The sequence below is a fragment of the Cricetulus griseus genome (assembly GCF_003668045.3).
Source record: "Cricetulus griseus strain 17A/GY chromosome 1 unlocalized genomic scaffold, alternate assembly CriGri-PICRH-1.0 chr1_0, whole genome shotgun sequence".
Classification (NCBI taxonomy): domain Eukaryota; kingdom Metazoa; phylum Chordata; class Mammalia; order Rodentia; family Cricetidae; genus Cricetulus; species Cricetulus griseus.
The window spans coordinates 48,938,753-48,960,449 of record NW_023276806.1 but is presented as its reverse complement, the minus strand read 5'-3'; the positions used below and the strand labels follow the sequence as shown (position 1 = coordinate 48,960,449).

The 21,697-nt window shown below is 48.8% G+C and overlaps 2 protein-coding genes across 4 annotated transcripts; one reads left to right on the top strand and one right to left on the bottom strand.

Annotated features, from left to right (window-relative positions):
* The first annotated feature begins 7,713 nt into the window (after positions 1–7,713).
* Positions 7,714–9,195, top strand: Amigo1 (adhesion molecule with Ig like domain 1). The gene has a single exon (XM_035450671.1). It carries the CDS (start codon positions 7,714–7,716, stop codon positions 9,193–9,195), a length of 1,482 nt encoding a protein of 493 aa, XP_035306562.1.
* A 7,018-nt stretch (positions 9,196–16,213) lies between these two features.
* On the bottom strand, positions 16,214–21,578 carry LOC100773256 (cytochrome b561 domain-containing protein 1). Of its 3 annotated transcripts, none has more exons than XM_027395486.2 (3): positions 21,226–21,578; positions 20,743–20,780; positions 16,214–20,347 (listed from the first exon to the last, which is right to left on the bottom strand). In XM_027395486.2, the coding sequence occupies exons 1-3, from the start codon at positions 21,575–21,577 to the stop codon at positions 19,844–19,846; spliced, it is 894 nt and encodes a 297-aa protein (XP_027251287.1). In that variant the 5' UTR covers position 21,578; the 3' UTR covers positions 16,214–19,843. The 3 variants fall into 3 exon arrangements, with proteins under 3 accessions (XP_027251287.1, XP_027251289.1, XP_027251288.1); XM_027395488.2 differs by having other exon boundaries at positions 21,359–21,472; XM_027395487.2 differs by lacking the exon at positions 21,226–21,578 and adding an exon at positions 20,900–21,160.
* Between the last annotated feature and the right edge of the window lie 119 nt (positions 21,579–21,697).

The following is a 21,697-nucleotide window of genomic DNA, read 5'->3' as shown; positions in this document are numbered from 1 at the left end:
AAACAGAGATTCGGGATAATGTCTCCATAGTCTCACAGCTAGTTGACAGGGAGGAACTAGAGTCCAGCTGCCTTGGAGTAAATCCAGTGATCTTCCTACTAGTCCCAAAAAGCCATACCACCTACAGGGAATCCTGAACTTAGCAGGCAGTTGATTGGTACTTGCCAAGTTGAATACAATCCATGTATCATACTTTCTAGGTCCCAGACAGAGGAAGAACTATTGCTGAAGCACATTTAAATCCCCCTTTACCCAGCCTCACCCTGAGGCCTGTAACGTAGTGCTCTGCCCCAGGGATTCAGCAGATGTTTGTGAGCAAATGCATATGATATGATTACTGGACTGTGCACAGCTCCATCAGCGACCTCTGGCTGTGCTCCAGGCTGTAAACGAGCTTCCCAGAACTGATCTGGATACTGCAGCTATAGTCTGACCCAAACTGAGTACAGCAGAGATCCTGTAGTCTTAAAGGAACTACTCTCTGGGGGGGAGGGGAGGAGGGGGGTTGGACCTGTTGGAACAGCAAGAGCTTTCTTAGGAGCTGGCAGGATTGGCTGCTGACTCCAGGTCCTTCTTGCTTGTTCAGCCTCTATTGTGACTTCCTCGTTACTTCCTAATCCTTCTTAAATTTTTTTCTTCATTTTATGTGTGTGGGTGTTTTCCTTGCATGTATGTCTGTACACCACATGTATACATTGTCTGCGGAAGCCAGAAGGTGTCAGATCTTCTGGGACTGGAGGTACAGAGGGTTTTGAGCCTCTATATTGGTTCTGAGAAGCAAATCTGGGTCCTCTGGAAGAGCATCAATTGCTCTTGACCCCCTGAGCCATCTCTCCAGCCCCTAGCTTCCCATCCTTTAACACCCAGAACTCTGTCCATAAGCTCCACTGGACTCCGGGACATAGGACTCTGTAGAACATAGACCACAGACCACAGCTTTCCCCTCTTCTGTGTGTTGTTCCTCATAGACTTGTGGTACATTGACACTGAGTGAAACTGTGATTACCTGCACATCATCAGATTCATCAACATTCCATCATGGTCAGGGAAAGAACTCCTGAGGCCCCACCCTTCTCTGTGGGACTACTGACAGTTAATTGTGGCTGGGGCAATAGGTATAGCTTTCTTCAGTGATATGGCCATTCATAAACTGTCCATACTCCAATAAACAATCTCCCACCTATACTTGTGCAAGAAGCCTTGATTAAACTCTCTCTCTCTGTCTCTGTCTCTGTCTCTCTCACACACACACAAAGATACAGGCAACTTGCTGTGAAGAAGTACTTCAGTGGGAGGAGTGGTGATGAAAGAGAGCAATGGGGTGTGTGAAAATGACTACAGTTCATTGTGTACATGTATGTACATAATGTGTAAGAATAAAAATAAATTTAAAAGGACCCCAATCAAAGATGCAAGGACAGCCCGCTCCACCTTCCTGATGTGTGGTGCTTACTGCCTGCTAAGAGTCCACTGGGATGTTGGAGCTTGCTAAAGTCTCATGACCCTATTAGGCAGGTCTTCTTATTGTCTCAATAGTATATCCTAAGTAATAAAAACACAGTGAGAGGCAGAGCAAGGACAGGAAGCCCGGCAGCTGAGACTGCACTCTAAACCACAAAATGACACTTCTCCCTGCAGTCTCTTACTGCTCTGCCAGCTAGCTTGTGAAATTGACTGTTAACATCTCTTATAACCTGGGCAGGCTGTAGAGCTCTCTTTACCATAAGTAAGGGCCAGACCAGCCAAAATCACAATGAACATGATAAGCAGTTAAGAATAGTATAAATGGTTGAAATTCCTCAAGGATAATTGAATTGGACTCAGAAAGTATAATTAGACATGGGCATGGTGACACACAACTTTAATTCTAGCACTTGGGAGGCAGAAGTGGGTGGGTTTCTGTGAGTTTGCAGATAGCCTGGTCTATATAGTAAGTTCCAGGATAGCCACGGCTATGTAGAAAGACCCTGTTTCAAGAAACAAAACAAACAAACAAACCAAAAGGAAGAAAGAAATAAAGGAAGGAAGGAAGGAAGGAAGGAAGGGAGAAAGGTTAGAGGAAAAAGATCTATTTACATAAAGAATTAATTAAATAAATGGCCACAAGTCAGGGAAAGAAAGCCTTAGATATTTGTTTAATAATTATCCCACCCCAAGTTGAAAAGCCCCGACTTCCTAAACTGGAATATTAAACTCTCCAGACATAATACAAACTAGTCAAGAATTTTTATAACATGAAAATTAGCTGAGAAGTCTCAACGTTAGCTAGGACTTAATTTTAGACTTAGAAGACTTTTTAAAAAATCAAAAGAAAGGGTTGCATGAACAGGAGAAGAAAATATTTTCAGGTTCATGACAAAACTCCTTAATTAAGAAAAAAAAAAAGTCAAACCTCCTTTAAAATACAGTAGTACATCAGGAGATCTAGGGGATTCTTGTTTGTAACAAGGCCTTGGAACCCATCCTCCACCTTGGGAGGAGCAGGGAGACTGTGGTAGTAGAATGCTGTCCTTCAGGGATGTTATAATATTTCAAATCATGAAATTGTCAGATATATTTTTCAAGAAATGTCTGTCTGATGACTCAGTTCAGGACTATTTCGAGATGTTCATATGTGCATATCAAAAGTCAAGAAAATCTTCATAATCTAGCTACCTGGAACAATCGCTGCCATGAAGGCAGGACAGCCCTGACGGAGAGCGATAAATTAAAGCAAGTGCCATCAGATAGGTTTGATAAACTGGAAAAGCCCAGAGCACTGAAAACTGTCTGTGGTACCCTCAGGCCCACACCATTGGTCCATTTTCAGCCTCCAGTCAACATGCTTGTCCTTGTGGTTTGTGCAGACTACCCAGAGCTTTCAGGAAGTGTGCATGGTTGAGGTGACAAAGGCAAGGAGTGGCAAAGGGGGAGTGTGACATCAACTGTCTAAAAAGAGGGAATTCTTTGCCTATAGGATGGGAAAGACATCAATGTATGAGCATGATCAGAACCAAGTAAGTAAAAGAACAAAGGAAATAAGTGATAATTTATATGGTTGGAAGTGGCGACAGAAATTCTGTCAGAAAAAGTGCCATCAGGGACAAAACAAAAAGGGAAACACAGGTGAACGTCTTGCAACCCACTGGTGAGCTCTAAACCATTATCCCTTTAAGCAAATCTCAGAATGAAGTCTCTTTTTGTAACTGCTCCAAGGTAGCCTCATTTCATAGGTTCCACTTTCTGGAGATGCCACAAAGTTACTGTTAGTACTAACACCCAGATGCTCTCCACAAAATGCAAGAACACTTAAAGTTTTCAGTTTGGGGGATGGGCGGATGCTCAGCGGTTAAGAACAACTGCTGCTGTTGCAGAGGAGCTAGGTTCCCAGCACCCACATCAGGGGCTCACAAACACCTGCAACTCTAGCTCCACAGGATCTGACACTGTCTTCTGGCTTTGGCAAGGGCACCCATACATGCATGCACACGTGTGTATGCTCTTGTAACCCCCCACACACATATGTACACATGGACAAATCATTTTAAATGAAGCTAACTTATGGATCTTTGTTTATTATTTAATTTTTAAAAAAAATTTATTTATTATGTATACAACATTCTGCTTCCATGTATATCTGCACACCAGAAGAGGGCACCAGATCTCATTACAGATGGTTGTGAGCCACCATGTGGTTGCTGGGAATTGAACTCAGGACCTCTGGAAGAGCAGTCGGTGCTCTTAACTGCTGAGCCATCTCTCCAGCCCCTATTATTTAATTTTAATTTTTAAAAATTATATATACATATATTAAATATCTATCCCATGCTTGTCTTTATCAAACTCAGGGTTTCTTCAATGCTAGGCAAGCATTCTACCAACTAAGTACATCTTCAACCTCAAATTTTTGTGTTTTTTTTTTTTTTTTTGGTTTTTCGAGACAGGGTTTCTCTGTGGCTTTGGAGGCTGTGCTGGAACTAGCTCTTGTAGACCAGGCTGGTCTTGAACTCATAGAGATTCGCCTGCCTCCCGAGTGCTGTGATTAAAGGCGTGTGCCACCACTGCCCAGCAAAGTTAGCTTCTTAATGGGGTGTCTTCCCCCACCACCCTTTGTTTTATTTTATTTTTATTTCTTTATCTAACTATTGTCTACTTATTTATCTATTTTTTGAGACAGGGTTTCTCTGTGTAACAGCTCTCGATGTCCCAGAACTCACTTTGTAGCTGCCTCTGCCTCCCAGGTGTTGGGATTAAATGTGTGCACCACCACCACCCTTTCTGCTTTGGAGTCAGTATCAGTCAGCCCAACAGAAAAAAAAATACTTCTAGTGTGGAGGAAAGCAATCTATTCAGTCTCATAAGCTAACAGATATATGCAACCTCTTTTGTTCAAGCCCTGAACTATCCAAATCACCTTTGAAATTGTAATGAGGAACACTGGGTTGATCTGTTCCAGCAAGAGGAAATAAATACACACTGTAAATAACCTGTTGCTATTTATCCTGCATGGGTTGTCTTTTGTTGTGAATTAATAGATAGTTGTTTGATCTAAAAAGCAGCTGTGGCAGAGTTATTATGAGTCAGTTCTCTATACTGTGCCACCCAAAGGACTTTCTGGGACAATGCCTTGTTCAGCTTGGCTAGGAAAACTAAAGATGTGGTTTCTAAGGCTATTTATTTGTAATTAATTCAGCTATCTACATGGCTGGCTCACAGCTACCTACTTGAATGGCACAATTCTAGTCCCTTTGGACTCAACACGCGGCCTGTGGATCTGCAGCATGCATACCACCATGTTAGAAACACAGAATGCTGGGCCCCTCTCTGAACTAGTGATTCAGAATCTCACTGTTGACAAGATTCCTCGCTGGTTAGTATGCATATTTTAAAAAATTTAAGTACAGTCAAGATCAAAAGAGGCTGAGGATACATATCCAAATTATAGAGATATAGGTTGTACCTATCTTGAAACTGGCATCCAGCACAAAAGGCCTTTTTCTTTCTTGCTACTGTGTTTTCCCTACCTTCCAAAGACAGTAGAAAGAAGAGAGGGTTAGGAGAGAGCTTGGAATGGTGGAGTCTAAAGGGAGAATAGGGAGGTTAGAGCAAGGTAGGAGGATGCATTTTTTTCCCCAGGGATATTTGCATAAAACACATTGACAGTATTTCCTTGTTAAAAGAACAGACATGATTTCAGAGACCATGTATGAGGAAACAGCTTCAAGATGGCCCCCAACAATCCTCTTCTACTGGAATTCATGATTTTATGTGATCTCTTTCCACCAGGATCTGTCTATGTGACCAAAGTGGAGATGACAGCAGCCCTTTAAAGACCTGGGTCACTGTGACTTCTGTGTTTTTGGACCTCTTGCCCTGAGGGAAGCTGTCCTGTCTCGGCACTTAAGCAGTCTTGGGACTTGAGTCCTGGAGAGCCACTGAGTTCTTGCCAACAGCCAACCATCTGAGGGATCCATGTGACTCTCTGAAAGTTGACCTTCTCTCACAGTCAACTTTTCTGACATGCACCCGCAATGGTGAAACCTGCCGGCCGGGACTGACTAGCATGCTTCTCAGGAGTCTCTGGCTAACAGAAACTCTCATGATTCCTCCTTCCCTCTCCCTGACTTTTCACCTATGCCTGGATTAAATAGGGAAGGAGGAAAAAAAAGATCTTTCAAATCCTGCATAAGGTTAACATGCTAATATCCCTTGAAGAGATACAGTGGTTTAAATTCACAATAAAACATATATTTTTATTTGTCTTTGTTTTTCGAGACAGGGCTTTTCTGTGGCTTTGGAGACTGTCCTGGAACTAGCTCTTATAGACCAGGCTGGTCTCGAACTCACAGAGATCCACCTGCCTCTGCCTCCCAAGTGCTGGGATTTAAGGCCTGCACCACCACCGCCCAACCTCCGTTCTTTCTTTTTAAAACTCTTACCAAGCTAATCTGTTGAGATATTAATTTCAGGCTTGATCTTGCTACTGTAAGAGACTAGAAAGAAAAACTTAGTAATTTCTCCCTCGGTGTCCACTATCTCAAGAAGAGTTTTAGTTTGTCCTACACCCCGCCCCCAATCATCAATATCATACATTAACAGCTAGTTTGTGTTTGGGGGGGTTACCCTACAGAAAACACCTTAAACGCCCCACCACTGGCCTTCATTTTTGAGAATTAGGTTAATAGAGAAACTACAGGATTCATCCCCGCAATAAGAAAGTGTGGGCTCTACTTTGGGAAGAAGACAAGTGAGAGAGCTGCATGGGATGGGAAATGGGGAGAGCACAATGGGCTCTCTGGAGGGACAAACCTCCCAACCACACTTATGCCCAGCAGGCTTGCAGGCTGTGGAGCTGTGCTCTTCAGTGGTACTCCACGGTGTGTGGACTAGTGGCATCAAGAATGGAGAAAAACGCAATAAAGCTCTTCCCCCAAATTTTTGGAACTTCACAGCTCCACCGAGAAAGCAGGAGGAACATCAAAAACGTGACTAATGAATTTCCCGCCAACACTGAAGGGCGGGAGTCGAGCCAGATGTCTTTAATTTGGAAAATTAAAAGACGTGTGACGCTTCTTGCCCCGGAGTCAATCCCCTGGCTCCGGCGAACTCACTCCTGTTGGACTTACTTTTCCTGACAGTGGGTTTGAGCAGGAAGAGGTAGGTGCTGCGGCATGAGGAGGATGGAGAAAGGGGTGCAAGGGAGAAGAGGCGCTTACGGAGCTTCGGTCGCTAGCTTTAGCCCCGGCACGGGTTCGCAGAGGAAGTGACCCCTGACTCGAGCCAGCCACCCGCGTGTCCGTCGGGAGCCGGAGACAAACACACGCACGTGCGCCCCGCCCCCGCCGCGCGCACGCGCCCCAAGGCTCTGGCGGCGCGACGGGCGCGCGCGCGGTGCTCGCTGCCCCCACGCTGCTCCCTCGGCTGGGATCGCGGCGTCTCCCGCTCGCCGCACTGCTCCACGCCTGGTCCGGGGGTCCGGAGGCGGCAGCCGTGCGTGGGCTGGGGCGGACGAGCGCGGCGGTCGAGGCGAGGCGGCGGCACGGGTGGACAGCGCGGAACCCAGCAAGTTCCTCGCAGGCGATGTCGCCGGGCGCGGGCCCCTGCGTACGCCGGGCGCCGTGACAGGCCGGCCGGGGAGGCGCGGACGGGGGAGGCCGCGACGGAGCTCCCGGACTGGCCATGGGCTGAGACGCATCCTAGCAGAGCAGGTGCAGTGACCGGAGGTTCTGGGGAGGGAGCCCGCGTCACAGGCCCCGGAAACCTTCGGCCCTTCCTAGCCCGGTACCCTGTTGACCTTCCCTGGGCTCCTCGGGAAAGGCCCTGATGACCCCGCCTCCAGACCTCCAGTGTGCAATCCCTGTGACACCCCACCACCACGCCGCAGGCGACACGCTGTGCATACCCTCACTCTGTACCCCGGCGACCCCAGCCCACGGGGCCTTTGCGCCAATGCCTCTAATGCCCTAGTATTTTGAGCCCACAGTCTGCCTGCACTGTGCCTGGGAACTACCCGGGATAGCTTCCTCTTTCTACTCGACCAAGGGGCTGGGGGCAGGGGTGGGAGGGGAAAGGGGGAGTGGTGGTCCATCCCTTCGGAGTCCTTGGTGACAACAAACCCATCCTTTTTCTCTCAAGCCTGTAGTGAAAGTGACCCTTCCATACTCCACCAGAACATGCCGGGGTGACTCCCTCCCAGATCTTCCAGTGGCCTTCCTCGCTCTCCCCAGTGACACTATGCAACCCCCGCGTGACCTGCGAGGCCTCTGGCTCCTGCTGCTCTCCTTGTTCCTGCTCCTCTTTGAGGTGGCCAGGGCTGGCCGATCTGTGGTTAGCTGTCCCGCCAACTGCCTGTGCGCCAGCAACATCCTCAGCTGCTCCAAGCAGCAGCTGCCCAGTGTGCCCCAATCTTTGCCCAGCTACACAGCACTTCTGGACCTCAGCCATAACAACTTGAGCCGGCTACGGGCCGAGTGGACCCCCACCCGTCTGATCAACCTGCACTCCCTGCTGCTGAGCCACAACCACCTGAACTTCATCTCCTCTGAGGCCTTTGTCCCAGTACCCAACCTGCGGTACCTGGACCTCTCCTCCAACCATCTTCACACACTGGATGAGTTCCTGTTCAGCGATCTGCATGCACTGGAAGTGCTGTTGCTCTACAATAACCGCATTATGGCGGTGGACCGGTATGCCTTCGAGGACATGGCCCAGCTGCAGAAACTCTACTTGAGCCAGAATCAGATCTCTCGCTTCCCTCTGGAACTGATCAAGGATGGAAACAAATTACCCAAACTAATGCTCTTGGATCTGTCTTCCAACAAGCTGAAGAAGTTGCCATTCACTGACCTGCAGAAATTGCCAGCATGGGTCAAGAATGGCCTTTACCTGCACAACAACCCCCTGGAATGTGACTGCAAGCTCTACCAGCTCTTTTCACACTGGCAGTACCGGCAGCTGAGTTCTGTGATGGACTTCCAGGAGGATCTATACTGCATGCATTTCAAGAAGCCGCACAATGTCTTCAATCTGGATTTCTTCAATTGCAGCGAGTACAAGGAAAGTGCCTGGGAGGCTCACCTGGGAGACACCTTGACCATCACATGTGATACCAAACAGCAAGGGATGACCAAAGTGTGGGTGACACCAAGCAATGAACAGGTGCTAAATCAGGGGGCCAATGGCACAGTGACTGTGTCCGAGGATGGCAGTCTTCGTTTTGAAAAGGTGCAGGTCGAGGATGGGGGTGTGTATACCTGCTATGCCATGGGGGAGACTTTCAATGAGACACTGTCTGTGGAGTTGAAAGTGTACAACTTCACCTTGCACGGACACCATGATACCCTCAACACAGCCTATACCACCCTGGTGGGCTGTATCCTCAGTGTGGTTCTGGTCCTCATATACTTGTACCTCACCCCTTGCCGCTGTTGGTGCCGGGGTGTAGAGAAACCTTCCAGCCATCAAGGGGATAGCCTCAGTTCTTCTATGCTCAGTACCACACCCAACCACGATCCTATGGCTGGTGGGGACAAAGATGATGGTTTTGACCGGCGGGTGGCCTTCCTGGAACCTGCTGGACCTGGGCAGGGTCAAAATGGCAAACTCAAGCCAGGCAACACTCTGCCAGTGCCCGAGGCAACAGGCAAGGGCCAACGGAGGATGTCAGATCCTGAGTCGGTCAGCTCGGTCTTCTCTGATACGCCCATTGTGGTGTGAGCAGGATAGGTTGGTGGGGAGGTTCTGCCCCAGGAGAGGTAGTGTACCCTTGAGGGATAGGAGGGGATGGAAGAGAGGGCTGGCTGCCCAAGGGAGCAGGTTCTTCCTGACCACCAGGGAATTGGTCATGGGCACAAGAGCAGGCACGACCCCAGTGACAGTGTGGATGCTGCAAGTTTCACATGCGGATATATTAATTCTCAGGCAGACACCACACCCCTACCCAAAGCCTTGGCTATTCTCAGTGTGGTAGAGGAGGAGGGATGCATCTGAGTTGGATGGGAATGAGGAAAGGGGTGAGGGGAAGAGCAGATTCCCAAAACTTTTTTGAGGTCATCCTTAGCTCCTTAAGAGAAAACCATTTGAAAAACAAATTTTTTTCTGTCTCTGCCCACCCACACCTGTGAAGTTGTGTGTTGGGGGAGCCTCCACAGGAGCCATGCTGGGACGCTGCAGTGTCTTCTCTGGTCAGGAAGTCCCATCCAGAGCTAGGGGATTGGAAACCTTTGGAAAATGAGTCAGGGAAAGATGGAGGCGCTGCCTGAAGCTGCTGTGAGACTTCTCCCCGGGAGTCCGGAGTAGGTGGATTTTTGCAGGAGTCTGGCCTCTTGCCTGTTAGTTATGGCAGCAATATAGGATGTGGTATCTGTGCTTCGTCCTGGGGCAAGTGGCACAGATAGATATAGAATGAATTAAGGGGTCCCTGTCTTCACGTAAAATTTGTAGATAGGACATAAATTCCAGGTAGGCTAATTCCCTGGCTGGGGGAAAGCTTTGATTAGTTTTTGACTCCCAGTGTATGTCTGTTGGGACCACAGTAGAGGATGCTGAAGGCGGAGCTTTATAGATGACTGCCACCAATGTGGCACAAGGGCCACTCTCCCTGAAAGCATGAGGAAAACAATTCTCTTTGATGTAGCAGCCAGCCAGACCTACCTGATTTTCTGTGTGTGCCCTCTCTTCAGTCAGCCTTCTAATCAACTCAGGTGGGGTTCTGAGCCTGCTGTATTATGCTGTTCTGCAAGGGAGGAGTCCAGTAAAGTCCGGTCCTGCTCAGCTAGACTAAGTCTGGAGATAGACAGGACCCAACGTTTATCTTCTCTCTGCTGACAAAGCTGCCTCATTCCTGCTGCGAAGCCAAAGTGTGGGATTTTGTTATTGGAAGGGTTGGAATCTAGTGGTCTCTAACCCAGAATAGTGCTTGCTACACAGTGTGGCTTAGAGTTCTTCCCTCCCCACCAGGCTCTAAGGCAATCTTGTAACAGAGGTGTAAGGGGCAATAAACTTTGTAAAAGAAGTTCTGCCATACCATTCCTCTCAGTTGGAGGTCAGTGCAGTTGTGGCTGTCAGAGCAGAGAGAATTAAAAACAAACCCAGCCTTAGCTTCCATCCAGGCTTGCAAAATGCATCGAGTACGGAGATGACTGCGCCCAGCACCCTTTGACCATACTGCAGGTCCAGGAGCTTTGGAAGAGGGGTGAGCAAGGCAAAGGTGAAAGTGTTCCCCAGCATTAGTCTTTTTCGGTGTCTTTTCTTTCCCTTGTTTCCTGTAGTTGGAAGTTGTCCAGGTCCTCCAGTTTCCTGACCTGCTTTTTAAGTTCTAAGAGGTGTTGTTTACCTATGGTGAGGGCTGCTTAGTGCTAGGAGGGCCTGTCAGGCTGCCTGCAAGGACAGGGGAAGAGAAACTGAAGTAAACATTGTCCCCTGTCTGTTCTAGGATCTCAAGGCTGCTGTCCATCCTTTATTAGTAACCTAGTTTTTTCAAGAGAGGTGCAGCGATTCCCCTTACGTAGTTGCATGCTCATAGGTGTGCATGCTCGTAGGTATGCATGCACCCCACACCGGCACCTTGACCTCCACTGCGACAGTGAATCTATGGCCCCCTCCAGAATGGCCTCCACCCACGTGCACAACTTCTCACACACAATTTTCTACCACTGTAGGAGAGACAGTGACCATGCCAGGCTCCTCAAATGCACAGTCTCTTGTACTTTAATTTCTGAACACCCTGAACTTTACCCATATCTCCATGGCTCTGAATAACTTCTCTGCCGGAGTTAAGGGGAGCACATGTTGAAGCCTTTAGGAGAAGGGGTGGAGAGGCACCAGCTGGTTCATCAGACTCCTCGGAAACCCTCCTTAGAGACTACACATGTATAAGATAGGAAGCTAGAGCCAGAGCAGTGAAGGACCCCAAAGGATGCTGGTCATGGCTAAGCAGCTGTGAGTTACTCTTCCTGTGTTACCTGTCCTGATCAACGAGGGCTGGAGACAAACACTGTCTGGTTGTATACCAAAGACTTCTGGGGCCTGTGTCACCAGAGGTCTGAGAGCCAGACCTCTGTCCTCAGACTGATCAGGAAATGAGAAAATCTCTTATGTGGCAGATTCCTCTCTTGACACCTTCTAGGGCTGTGAAACTCTTTAAATTGGAGGCCAAATGAAGTTTGCCTTTGGGGGCATTCTAGCTGCAGCTCCTGGGGACCAGGATGGCCATTTTCTTTGTAAGTCCTACTCTGTAACCCCAACTCTCCCCACTACATCCACTAACTTGGGCCCTAGTTTGAGACACCTGGAGGATATGTCTGGACACCACTAGGACAGTTAGCTGACTGGTCTCTTGTAGTTTCAGTTCTTATAACCCAATGGTAGCTCTCTCCTTGTATGTGGAAAGGTGTATGTGTATCTGTATCCCACATGTATTACCCATTAGACCTTGGAAAGAAAGCTGCCAGATGTAGATATAAGAAATGTTGACCTTCACCCCACCTGCACCCATAAACTGTGTCTCCCAGGAAGGAGAAGCAGGTGTCTCTGGAGACAGGATATGACAGGGCTCTACAGTCTGTGTAATTATCTGTGTTCTTTTCTTTGCTGTATCTATGAGGCCCCTGAAAGAGGCCAGGAAAGGGTAGACCCATCTAGGGAGAAGAAAGCCAACTGTCTGGTTTTGTGTGTGTTCTTGCCTCTGTAATTCCTTTTCCTGTGTCTAGGACTCTTCCTCCCACTATGTATACCAGGCTGGCGAACCTCGGAGCCAATGGGCTCTATCAGTAGACAATGACCATTAAACCTGGCTTGAGTCTCTGCTCTGGCACAGTTTGTGATGGTTTATTTATCTTAGCCTGTGGGTGAGTTCAGCATACTTCAAAAGGGTGTGACATATCTAAAGAGAAGACTCCCTTTTAAGTGTTATCTGTATCATCTGGGAATTAAGTATGAAATATGTATCACCCAGGCACTGAGATTGGACAAGAGATTGGCAAACTTTTTCTTATAAGCCAGACAGTAAATATTTTAGGCTTTATAGGCCTCACCATTTATTAAACCTCAACTGCACTGCTATAGCAGACAAATGTCCACAGACAGTATATAGATGAATGACTGGTTCTGTCTCATTGTAGTACTCCATTTGATACAGTAAAATGCCTATGACAGAGTATTTTATGAGGGAACAAAAAAGGGTTTTGGAGGCTGAAAGTCCAAGATCTGGTGCTTGTATTTGTTGTGCATGTCATGAAGGCCTCGTGGTATATGTCATCACAATAACGGGAGGGCATGCAGAGGGACCCCGTGGTGAGGCAGGAGGCAAGGGAGATCCAGGGTCTGGTTTGTTCTTTTTATGGCAATTTGCTCTTGTAAGGACTAACCAGGGTCCTGTGAGAACTACATTAATGTCTCCTAAGGATGGTGCCCGCAGTGACCTAATCATCTCTCACCAGACCCTATGTCTCAAAGGTTTCACCTTTCAGCTAGGGTCCAATCGTCTAGGACATGAATCCTTTAGGTAGTTATTCAAATCACTGCCGAAACATAGGATCCAGTGAAATTTTACTTATGGGTATTAAAATGTTAATGTCTTTTGAATTTGTCTCAACCAGTTAAAATTGTAAAAGTTGCCAATCTTACAGACCACACAAAATCAGGCAGGGGGGTTGGTCTGCCGAACAGGCCATAGTTTTCCAACCCCAGAGACAGAGACTCAAAAGCAGCATCACAGTGCCTGAGCAAGCAAGAGTCTAGATACCCTGGGCTGAGGCTTGTACATAATGATGATTTTCTAGGTCCCTAAGGAGGAGGTTGCTTCCCTAAAGGCTTCTCTTAAAGGCTAGATCAAGCTTTCTAATTGGTACAATGGGAAAAAAATGCTCGGGGTTGGAAGGTTGCTTTTTTTTTCCTTAATGGTGGGAAACAGCTCACTTTCATAAAATTTTGATTATTACCAGGATATTTTCATCTTGGGCTAAAAGCATATTCATCTAATGGGTATGTTAATACTCAGTGACTGTTTCATGTGCAGTCAGTATTCTGCAGAATAGAAAAAAATGAAATTTTTACTTTTTTTTTATAGAGATATCCTACCAGAAACTGGACTGGAGTATACTCTGACTAGGCCTTTGAGGCTTCTGGAAGGGGTTGTTGTGGTAGATCCAAAGAAGATGAGGTCTAGAACCTTACCACCCTACACGTGCCAGGTCTCAGCTGATCTTAGAAGCTAAGTAGGGTCATTTCTGGTTTGACTTGGATGGGAGAGCAAAGAGGGAGAACATATATAATTACCCTAACCTATTATGTGTATGAAATTGAGCCACTGCAGCCCTCTTCTGTCTGGGAGGTTGTCTTTCTCACTTTGGGAGGAATAGTGGAGCCACTCCACCACCAGTCACATGGTCAGTAAGTGACACACAGATGCTGAGGTCAGAGCTCTCGCACAGTCCACATCTGTGTATGTTGTCATCTTTACAAAGTTGCTTTTGCTAGGGCTAACCCCCTGGTTAAGAGGACAGTGCTGGTAGAGAACAGGCTGGGAAGACTGCTTGGAATTCCCCCTTTTATGTTTTCGAGCTTGCTCACCTTCCAAACCTATGTCTCCTGCTTTTTCTGATCACTTCACTCCTAAGCCACAAGCTCCTTGGATCGTGGTCAGGACATGCAATTTGTCTGTCAGGCCTTGCAGGGCTTTCCCTCATTCCTCAGGCAGCACTTCAGGGGGCACAGAGAAGGCTGATGTGACAGAATGAGAGTCCAGTGTAGGAGCTAACCTAGTCTTTCTTCCACCTGGTCTCTCAGCTCCTCCCCTTTCTGTATTTGTACCACTTATCTTGTCTCCTAGGCAACCAATGGTGATGCTGTACTTTCCCCACCCACATGGCAAAAAAAGCTCAGGCCCTGCAGTAAGGACAGTCGGCTTTTTTGGTCAGGCCACAGGGAGTCTGCTGGCTGCTTCCTCTCCCAGGGCTTTGAAAGAGAAGGCTAAAAGTCAAGCACTTTCATCAGGCTCAGACACTGACGAGGAGAAGATATCAAATGGCTAAGATCCTTAGAACTGCCCTGAGGCCTTCCCTTCAGGTGTGTGCCAGCCTCATTCCTGTCCCTGGAGCACACAGGGCATAGAACTATGGCCTGAGAGGCATCCCGCAGTAAACCAGAACATGCAGTCCTACTAGGCAACTTCTGCACTAGCATAGTTGAGATTATGTGCAGGTTGGAGAGGGCTGGATTGAGGTAGAGCTTCTCCTCCCTTCCCACTGCTCCCTCACTTGGTTTGCTTTACTTTAGGTGTGGTCTAACTATCACTGCAAGGACATATTGGGAGATAACTGAGAACCTATTTCAAAGATAGGGTCCTAGGAGCCACTCATGTCACCAGTGACACAAAATCCACCAGATACAAGACTAGCCTGAAATGGTTCCTTCATTAGCAGGTTAAAATCCTCTTTGGGAAATTCTGACAATGGCTGGCTGGTTAATAATGGACTGCTGTTCCCTGACCACATCTGTGACTAGCCAAGCTTTCTGGGATAAGGTAGTCCCACCAGAGGTAATTTGTTTGCGTTAAGCCCCGCCCAGTACTGACCATCTACTCCCCCCTCCCACCCCCCAGGGCAGCTCTGGGGCACTGCTCTCCCACTTTCAGCTTCTGTCTTCTTTGTGCCATTCTGGTAAGAATGGCTAAGGCTAGACTAGTGTTTCATTCCTGGATCCCAGGACAGAAAAAACAATTAAGATAAAAAGACAAATGTTCAAGCCTGCCTGCTACTGTTGGTTCTGCTTGCCTTCATCTACTCTGGGCCAAACGCTGCCTGCCCTCAGACAAATGGAATAGAAAGTATCCCTCCTTTTAACTGAAAGTTTACATAGAGCTACGTGTGTGTGTGTGTGTGTGTGTGTGTGTGTGTGTGTGTGTGTGTGTGTGTGCGCGCGCGTGCGCGCGCTCGAGCTCACATATGTGTACAGGTGCTTGTGTGCTAATTCCAGCAAAGCATTTTCAGGAGAGAAGATTGTGCTATTACTCCAAGAGCCTAAACAGAAAAGAGAACCTGGAGTTGTAGATCTCTGGAAGCCAGAAGACATGTGGCCTCACAGTATCATATCCCTAGTTCTTAGAATATAGGCCTGAGGCTGCAGAGGGGAAGCAGGGTCAGGGTGGTGGTGCAGTGATCACTACTGTTTTGTTTTTTGAGACAGGGTTTCTCTGTGTAGCCCTGGCTGTCCTGGAATTTTGTAGACAAGGCTAGCCTTGAACTCACAGACTTCCACCTGCCTCTGCCTCCTGAGTGCTGGGATTAAAGGCATTTGCCACCATGTCTGGCTGCAGTGATCACTACTATTGACCCTTCCTTCCTTGTATCCCACTCTTCCTTTAGACGGGCAGAGTTAGGAAGGAGAGATTTAGATAAGTTATGACCAGAGCTCCAGGCTGAGACCTTACCCTTCCTATTAGACCTGGAGGAAGCTGTACTGACAGAAATCTGCAATCAGCTCTGTGGCTTGACCGCACTGGGTAAGCAATATGCAAGACAAACTTCAGTAACCATGATTTTGGTGGCCTCTCTTGCATGGAGAGACAGGAGATGACCATGCACCCCAAAGTAAGAAATGCGGCTGTTATATGGCCCCCAAAGCCCTTCTGAGACTTGGGTCCCCCGAGCATCATCTCCCACAATTTATTTATTGCCTCTTCAGGAAACATAAACCCCAGAGCCAGGCTCAGGGAGAGAAAAGGACAGAACAGCCATCTGGTTTCCATTTGTTTAATGCTTTGAACCTTGTTCTCTTGTCTGACCCTCACAACATCCCTGTGAGGTAGGATGAGAAGCAAATAGTTTGCTTATGCCACCCAGTGTTAGGAGCTGAGACATTTATATAGCAGCTTTCTCGGTGTCCAGGCTGATGAACCTTTCAGTTCATGACACATAGTTTTTTTTTTGTTTGTTTGTTTTTTGTTTTGTGCCAGTCACAGACAAGGGTATTGGGGGTACTAACCCAGAAAGTTTCTTGCTCTCTAAGCTTGCCTAAGGGCATTCAGGTGGAGTGCCTTGCAGAGGCCAAGGCAAGTACACAGGAGTTCTAGAGGTCTGGGGTTATCAGCTACCACAGCCATGGTGGTCTCTGCTGAGCATACTATATTCTCTGTGTACCTTGGCCTCACTGCTTACTCTCAGAGAAAATCCTCAGGCATGGTCAGGCAGCAAGAATCCAGACTCCCTCTCCCACAGTGCCTTCCCATGCTATTACACTCCAAAGCCCAGAAGAGGGGGAAGGTGAAGGCTGGCTGAGTCAGCCTGCAAGTGCTTAGAGATCTGGAGCTGAAAGGCCCCAGCGCCATTCAACTAATGATTATTATTAACTCTGAACAGGCCTTGGCACAGCAGCCAGCTGGCTCAGGGGGTATGCCTGGATCTCCCACAGTGAGGTTCAAAAAACAAGACCCACAGCAGCCATGCATGGGGGTGGAAATGTGGGGACAATGAGAGACAGGGTAGGCCAGTGTCATGGAGGAAGGGTGGTCTGCCTTGGGAGGGGGAGAGAAAGCACCGGCTGACGAGTGATAGCAGCCTATCTTGGACGGGGATGACAGCCAGAGAAGGAAGCAAGAGTTCTCAGATGCTGAGCTCCTGTCATTCATTTACTGCCACCCCCAACCCCAATGGGACTCACAGAAAAGGGAGGATACAGGAACAAAGGGGCTCCTGAGAGGACTCTAGACCTGAACAGTATGCCCATTACCATTTGGATTTGATACAAAACTCTTTCTAATGCCCTCAAGGTTGAGTCTGAGTATAATCAAGCTTGGACCACAATCAAATATGGAACAGGACTTAGCACGATATGGAAATTTGTGCAAATGATGGGCGACTTTTAAATCTTGAGCATCCTGAGTGTCATCTCCCACCCCACTTTAAAAAGCAAAACAAGCTGACTGGTAGCAGCTTCCCCTAGTCAAGGAACACCGGTGAAGGATAGCCATGTGCCCCCTCCCCCAACAGTCCCTGCCTTGCTGCTGAAAAGCCTAGGTAGTATCCAGACACTGGAAGATACAAAGAGGAAGGGGCAGACGGTGTGGGGAAGAGGAGCACACAGCCAGGAGGCATATGCAGCCGGCAGCCACAGATCCCAGCTGGAGGAAGAATACCCTGGCACTGAGGTCCATTGGTTGTCCAGCTGCTGCCCCAGGATGTGAGGGCAGGTGGTGATGCAGAAGTGGAAAGACAGGAGGGGAGGGAAGTCCTCCCTCCCCCCACAATCTGGCCTACCAGCAAGAAGGGCTCATCCTGGTGACCTGCTCCCTATACTGCAGTCAGATCCCTAAGAAGGAGACCACCGCTACCTGTGCCCTCCTCTCTGCTCTGCACGAATGTCCTCCAGGCCCACTGGTCAGAGGAAGCGACAGCTGGGTCCCTTCTTCCTGCAGAATATAAATGACTCCCCTTCCTCCCAGGGCTGGGAATAGACATCAGATGGCACAGCCCACGCAAACTGCCGGCTGTCAGCACGCCTGCCTGCCCGCCCACCAGCCCCCGCACCACCTGGGAGGAGGCAACACCTCAGGCAGGCTCAGGCTTTCCGGCATTGCCTCTGTGCTCTGAGAACAGGCTGCTGAACCTTACCTGGCCCACCCTGGGGAGCCCCCCAGAACTGGCCTTGATATGGGAAGGAGAAAGAGCCTGGCATCAAAGTGACCCTAGTGAGAATCTCTTTCATGTGGCCCAGTAACCATTCCTTCCAAGCCCGCAGTACACTGGATAGCTTGACAGGGAGAGAGGGCATTGAAAAAAACAAAAAACAAAAAAACAAAAAACAAGAATGGTTCCTCTCTGCACTGCAGGCGCTTCTGTTCAGTAAGTTGTATTTAGATAGCTGATGAGAGATGCTATCTCCCAGGGAAAAAGCATGGTGAGGTCCACTGACAGGACACTTCTGCCCTACGGTCCCCATTCCTGTACTATTGAATCCCACCCGCCTTGTTTCTGAGTCACCCGGAGAAGCCTTAAATCTTCAGAGGATCTGAGACAGACAACTGACACTTTTCCTTTGTCTCTAGACCTGGTGCTCCAGCCCCTGTACTGCAGGCCTCCCAGATAGAAAGTTGCACAGGTACCTTTCCTGGATCAGCAGTCTCCAGTCCTTACTAGGATCTATACAAGGCCCGTCTCCTGGACTGACCCACACCACAGCTAACCAGTTTGACAATCAGCCCTCACCACCAAGGATGCTCTGGGGAACTCAGTTGGACCAAGGAGGTATCTTGGTAGGGAAGAGAGCCCAGTTGGTACTGAAATCATCCCACTCTTAAGCCGAGGGACTGGCAGGAGACAACAACTAAGGGAACCTTAAATGAAAAGGAGGGAAGGGCAACCAGGGAAACACTGTGTTTCTTGGATCAAGAGGGTCCCACTGCTTGGTTTTTATTTTGTTCTGAAAGCTTCAGAATAGTTCTCTGGAGAAATGTGCTAAGTAAATCCTCTAAGCCCTATGGGCAAAGTATAAGATGCCCAGAACTACTCTACCCTGAGAATGGATGTCAGGAGCATACCCAGACTCTACAGTCTAGACCCAGAGGTAGCCTGAAGAAGTTCTTAGCTGAGCTAAGGAGTCCAAGAGTCTAGGTTTGGTTAAGGCCAATTCCCTCCTGTTCCTCCAAAGAACTTTAAAGTGACTTTTGTGCCTTTACTATCTTACTGTCCGGGAACCCTCACCACAGTCCCTTCTTTCCATGATTCGTGGCCCTTGTTCCTTGGTTCAGGAGTCAAGTCAGCACAGAATTCCGAAGGGTACAAGTATGGAGAAGTCCTTCCAAGAGAGCAAAGGAGGAATGGATGAAAGAATTACATCCTGAGCTGTCTGCATGGTCCAGAGCTAAGAGGGTATCCAGTGACATCATTCTGCCAGACACTAAATGTTAAGGTAAGGGCCTTTCGGATGAAGAAACTGAGGTCCTGAGATGGAACTTGTCTAAGGTTGATTGTACAACACAGCCTAAGAGACCATGGGCTCTCCACAGTACTGCCTTTTCAGAAGGGACCCCAATATCTGTGGCTGTTATTCATAACCAAGAGGAACTCAACTCTTCATCAGGCACATAAGCAAGTCATCACCACCATCCCATCACCACCACCACCTAATCCTTCTTGAAGCCATCAAGAGTGAGGCTTCAGTTTCTCCAGAACCTTCCACTTGCACCCAGTAATACATTTCCCCATTGGAGCCCACCAGATCACCCCTCAGCAGTAGCAGCTAGGGTTTCTGCACTCTTTGGCTCAGCCATGAAGTACAAAACTTTGCTTCTGAAGTGGGTCCCCTGAGGATCAAGGAACTGCTGAAGTCCAAGGCAAGAATCTCACCTAGGTTCAGAGTTCAGAGGCATTCACATTTCTACTTTCTTCCTTGGCAAGTAGGAGCTGGAGATCTGGTGCATGATCACCAGTGCCGGGTACAGCGGCAATGCCAGGCACAGGTACCAGGCTGCACCTTTAATCTGGGCCTGGAACCACACTGAGTACATGCCCAAGAGCACCGTCACTGTAGCCATCAAGTAGACAACCAGGCCACATGTCAGATGGTAGAGCTTGAGGCGAGCCACCTTTGAGACCCGGGCTGCCCTTGGACAGAGGAGGCCGAGCCCACACAGTGCTTGTCCCCCAGTGGCCAGCAGTGTCAGGGTGCCTATCCAGCTGTGCCAGGACACCAGATGGGACAGCTCACTGCGGATCTTGCTGGAGATGATGAAGCCCAAGCCCAAGATAGCACAGAGGATGGCCACGGTCTGCCCTGCCCAGTGGAGTCGAATCCGGGTCTTTCGGGAGCAGAAGAAGAACAGGGAGTGTTCAGGTGAGAAGAGTAGGATGGCTTCAGCCATGCAGAGACAGAACTGTAAACACGGGAGAAAGGCCAGTGAGCATCTAGTCTGCATGAAGCCTGAGAAAAAAGGGGGTGTTCTCACACATCCAGAAAAACATGGAGACGCTTAAAGGACTTCCAGCCTCACACATACTGTTTCTGGATCATAGAACAACAAACGCCAAACTTTCTCCTGAATTCTGAGAGCAAGGCCTTGATAACAATCCCTCTCACATCTTCCTTTCAGGTCCTAGAGGGGAAATATCCCCTTCCCCAACCTCAGGCCCCCGACAATTTACTCCATTTTCCCCAATCCTATAGGTAAAGGTATAGATGAAGCCCTCTATCCCCCATCTCTCTGATCCTTAAAAAGGCTGAAAACCAGAATGTTTCCCCAAGGATTAAGCTAAGTATATCCAAACTCACCGCCAAGGCCATGAACACAGGGTGCCAGGAGAAAAGACCTAAGTAAGAATCAAAGAGAATAGTCTGACGGCTGGGCATCACGGATATTGCAAAAAACCTGGCCACAAGGGAAAGGTCAGCATACTGTCTCAAGCCTACGCAAAAATCAGGAACTCACCACAAAGGGATGGCGGCCAAAGGGTCCTTACACCACATTAACCTGGGTTCTGCGTATGATGCCATTCCAGTCCTACACTAGACTTTAGTCGGCCCCGACCCGCCTCATGCTTTTCCACAAGGGACCTCATTCTAATAAAGTGTCAGTTCTGTCTTTTCAAGTGCCACCCTCCCAGGACTTCCGGGGACCCGCCCACTAGGCCTTTACAACCACTCCTCGACCCGCCCCTCCTCGATTGAGGGGTTAGTTTCCCAGCTCCCCAAAGCGGCCCCTCCGGCACCTAGGCTCCGCCCCTTCCATGGCCCCGCCCCTGCTCGCACACTCACTGGTTCCTGGCCGGGACAGCACAGTCAGAAAGATGGTGAAGCCCAAAGCTGTCAGGTGTGCCAAGATCCCACTGCCTCTCCGCAGCCAGCGGGTCAGTCTCGGCTCCCTCGCTGGAGCGGGAACCAGACCTACCTCTTCGAGCTGCATGGCAATACCAAGCCGGCTGGTACAGTCCAGCAACCAGAGGCTTCTTCCGGGTTTGCGATCGCGGAGGCGGCGGCGGCGCCGGCTACAGGAGAGGCTCCTCCCCGGGGAGGCTGCGGGGCCGTGTGGCGGAGGCGCCCACAGCGCCCTCTGCAGACTGGGGGGGAAGCGCCTCGGCCCCAAAGGGCGGCTCCCGGAAACCTCCATTGACTTAAGCCGGCTCCCAACCCACCTTCATTTCTACCTTTGTGTCTTCAAGGGTATCTCAAGCAGCCTGTGAAAATTACGTCCGTAGCAACTGATATCAGCGAAACCCCAAAGCACACC

What these genes read in the sequence shown, in the direction of transcription:
- Amigo1 (XM_035450671.1), top strand. Translation starts at nt 7,714, where the DNA reads ATGCAACCCCCGCGTGACCTGCGAGGCCTCTGGCTCCTGCTGCTCTCC.
- LOC100773256 (XM_027395486.2), bottom strand. Translation starts at nt 21,577, where the DNA reads ATGGAGGTTTCCGGGAGCCGCCCTTTGGGGCCGAGGCGCTTCCCCCCC. An exon ending in GCTGTCCCGGCCAGGAACCA is followed by an intron (nt 20,781 to 21,225) that starts GTGAGTGTGCGA and finishes ATTCTTACTTAG; the next exon opens with GTCTTTTCTCCTGGCACCCT. An exon ending in CTGTGTTCATGGCCTTGGCG is followed by an intron (nt 20,348 to 20,742) that starts GTGAGTTTGGAT and finishes CCGTGTTTACAG; the next exon opens with TTCTGTCTCTGCATGGCTGA.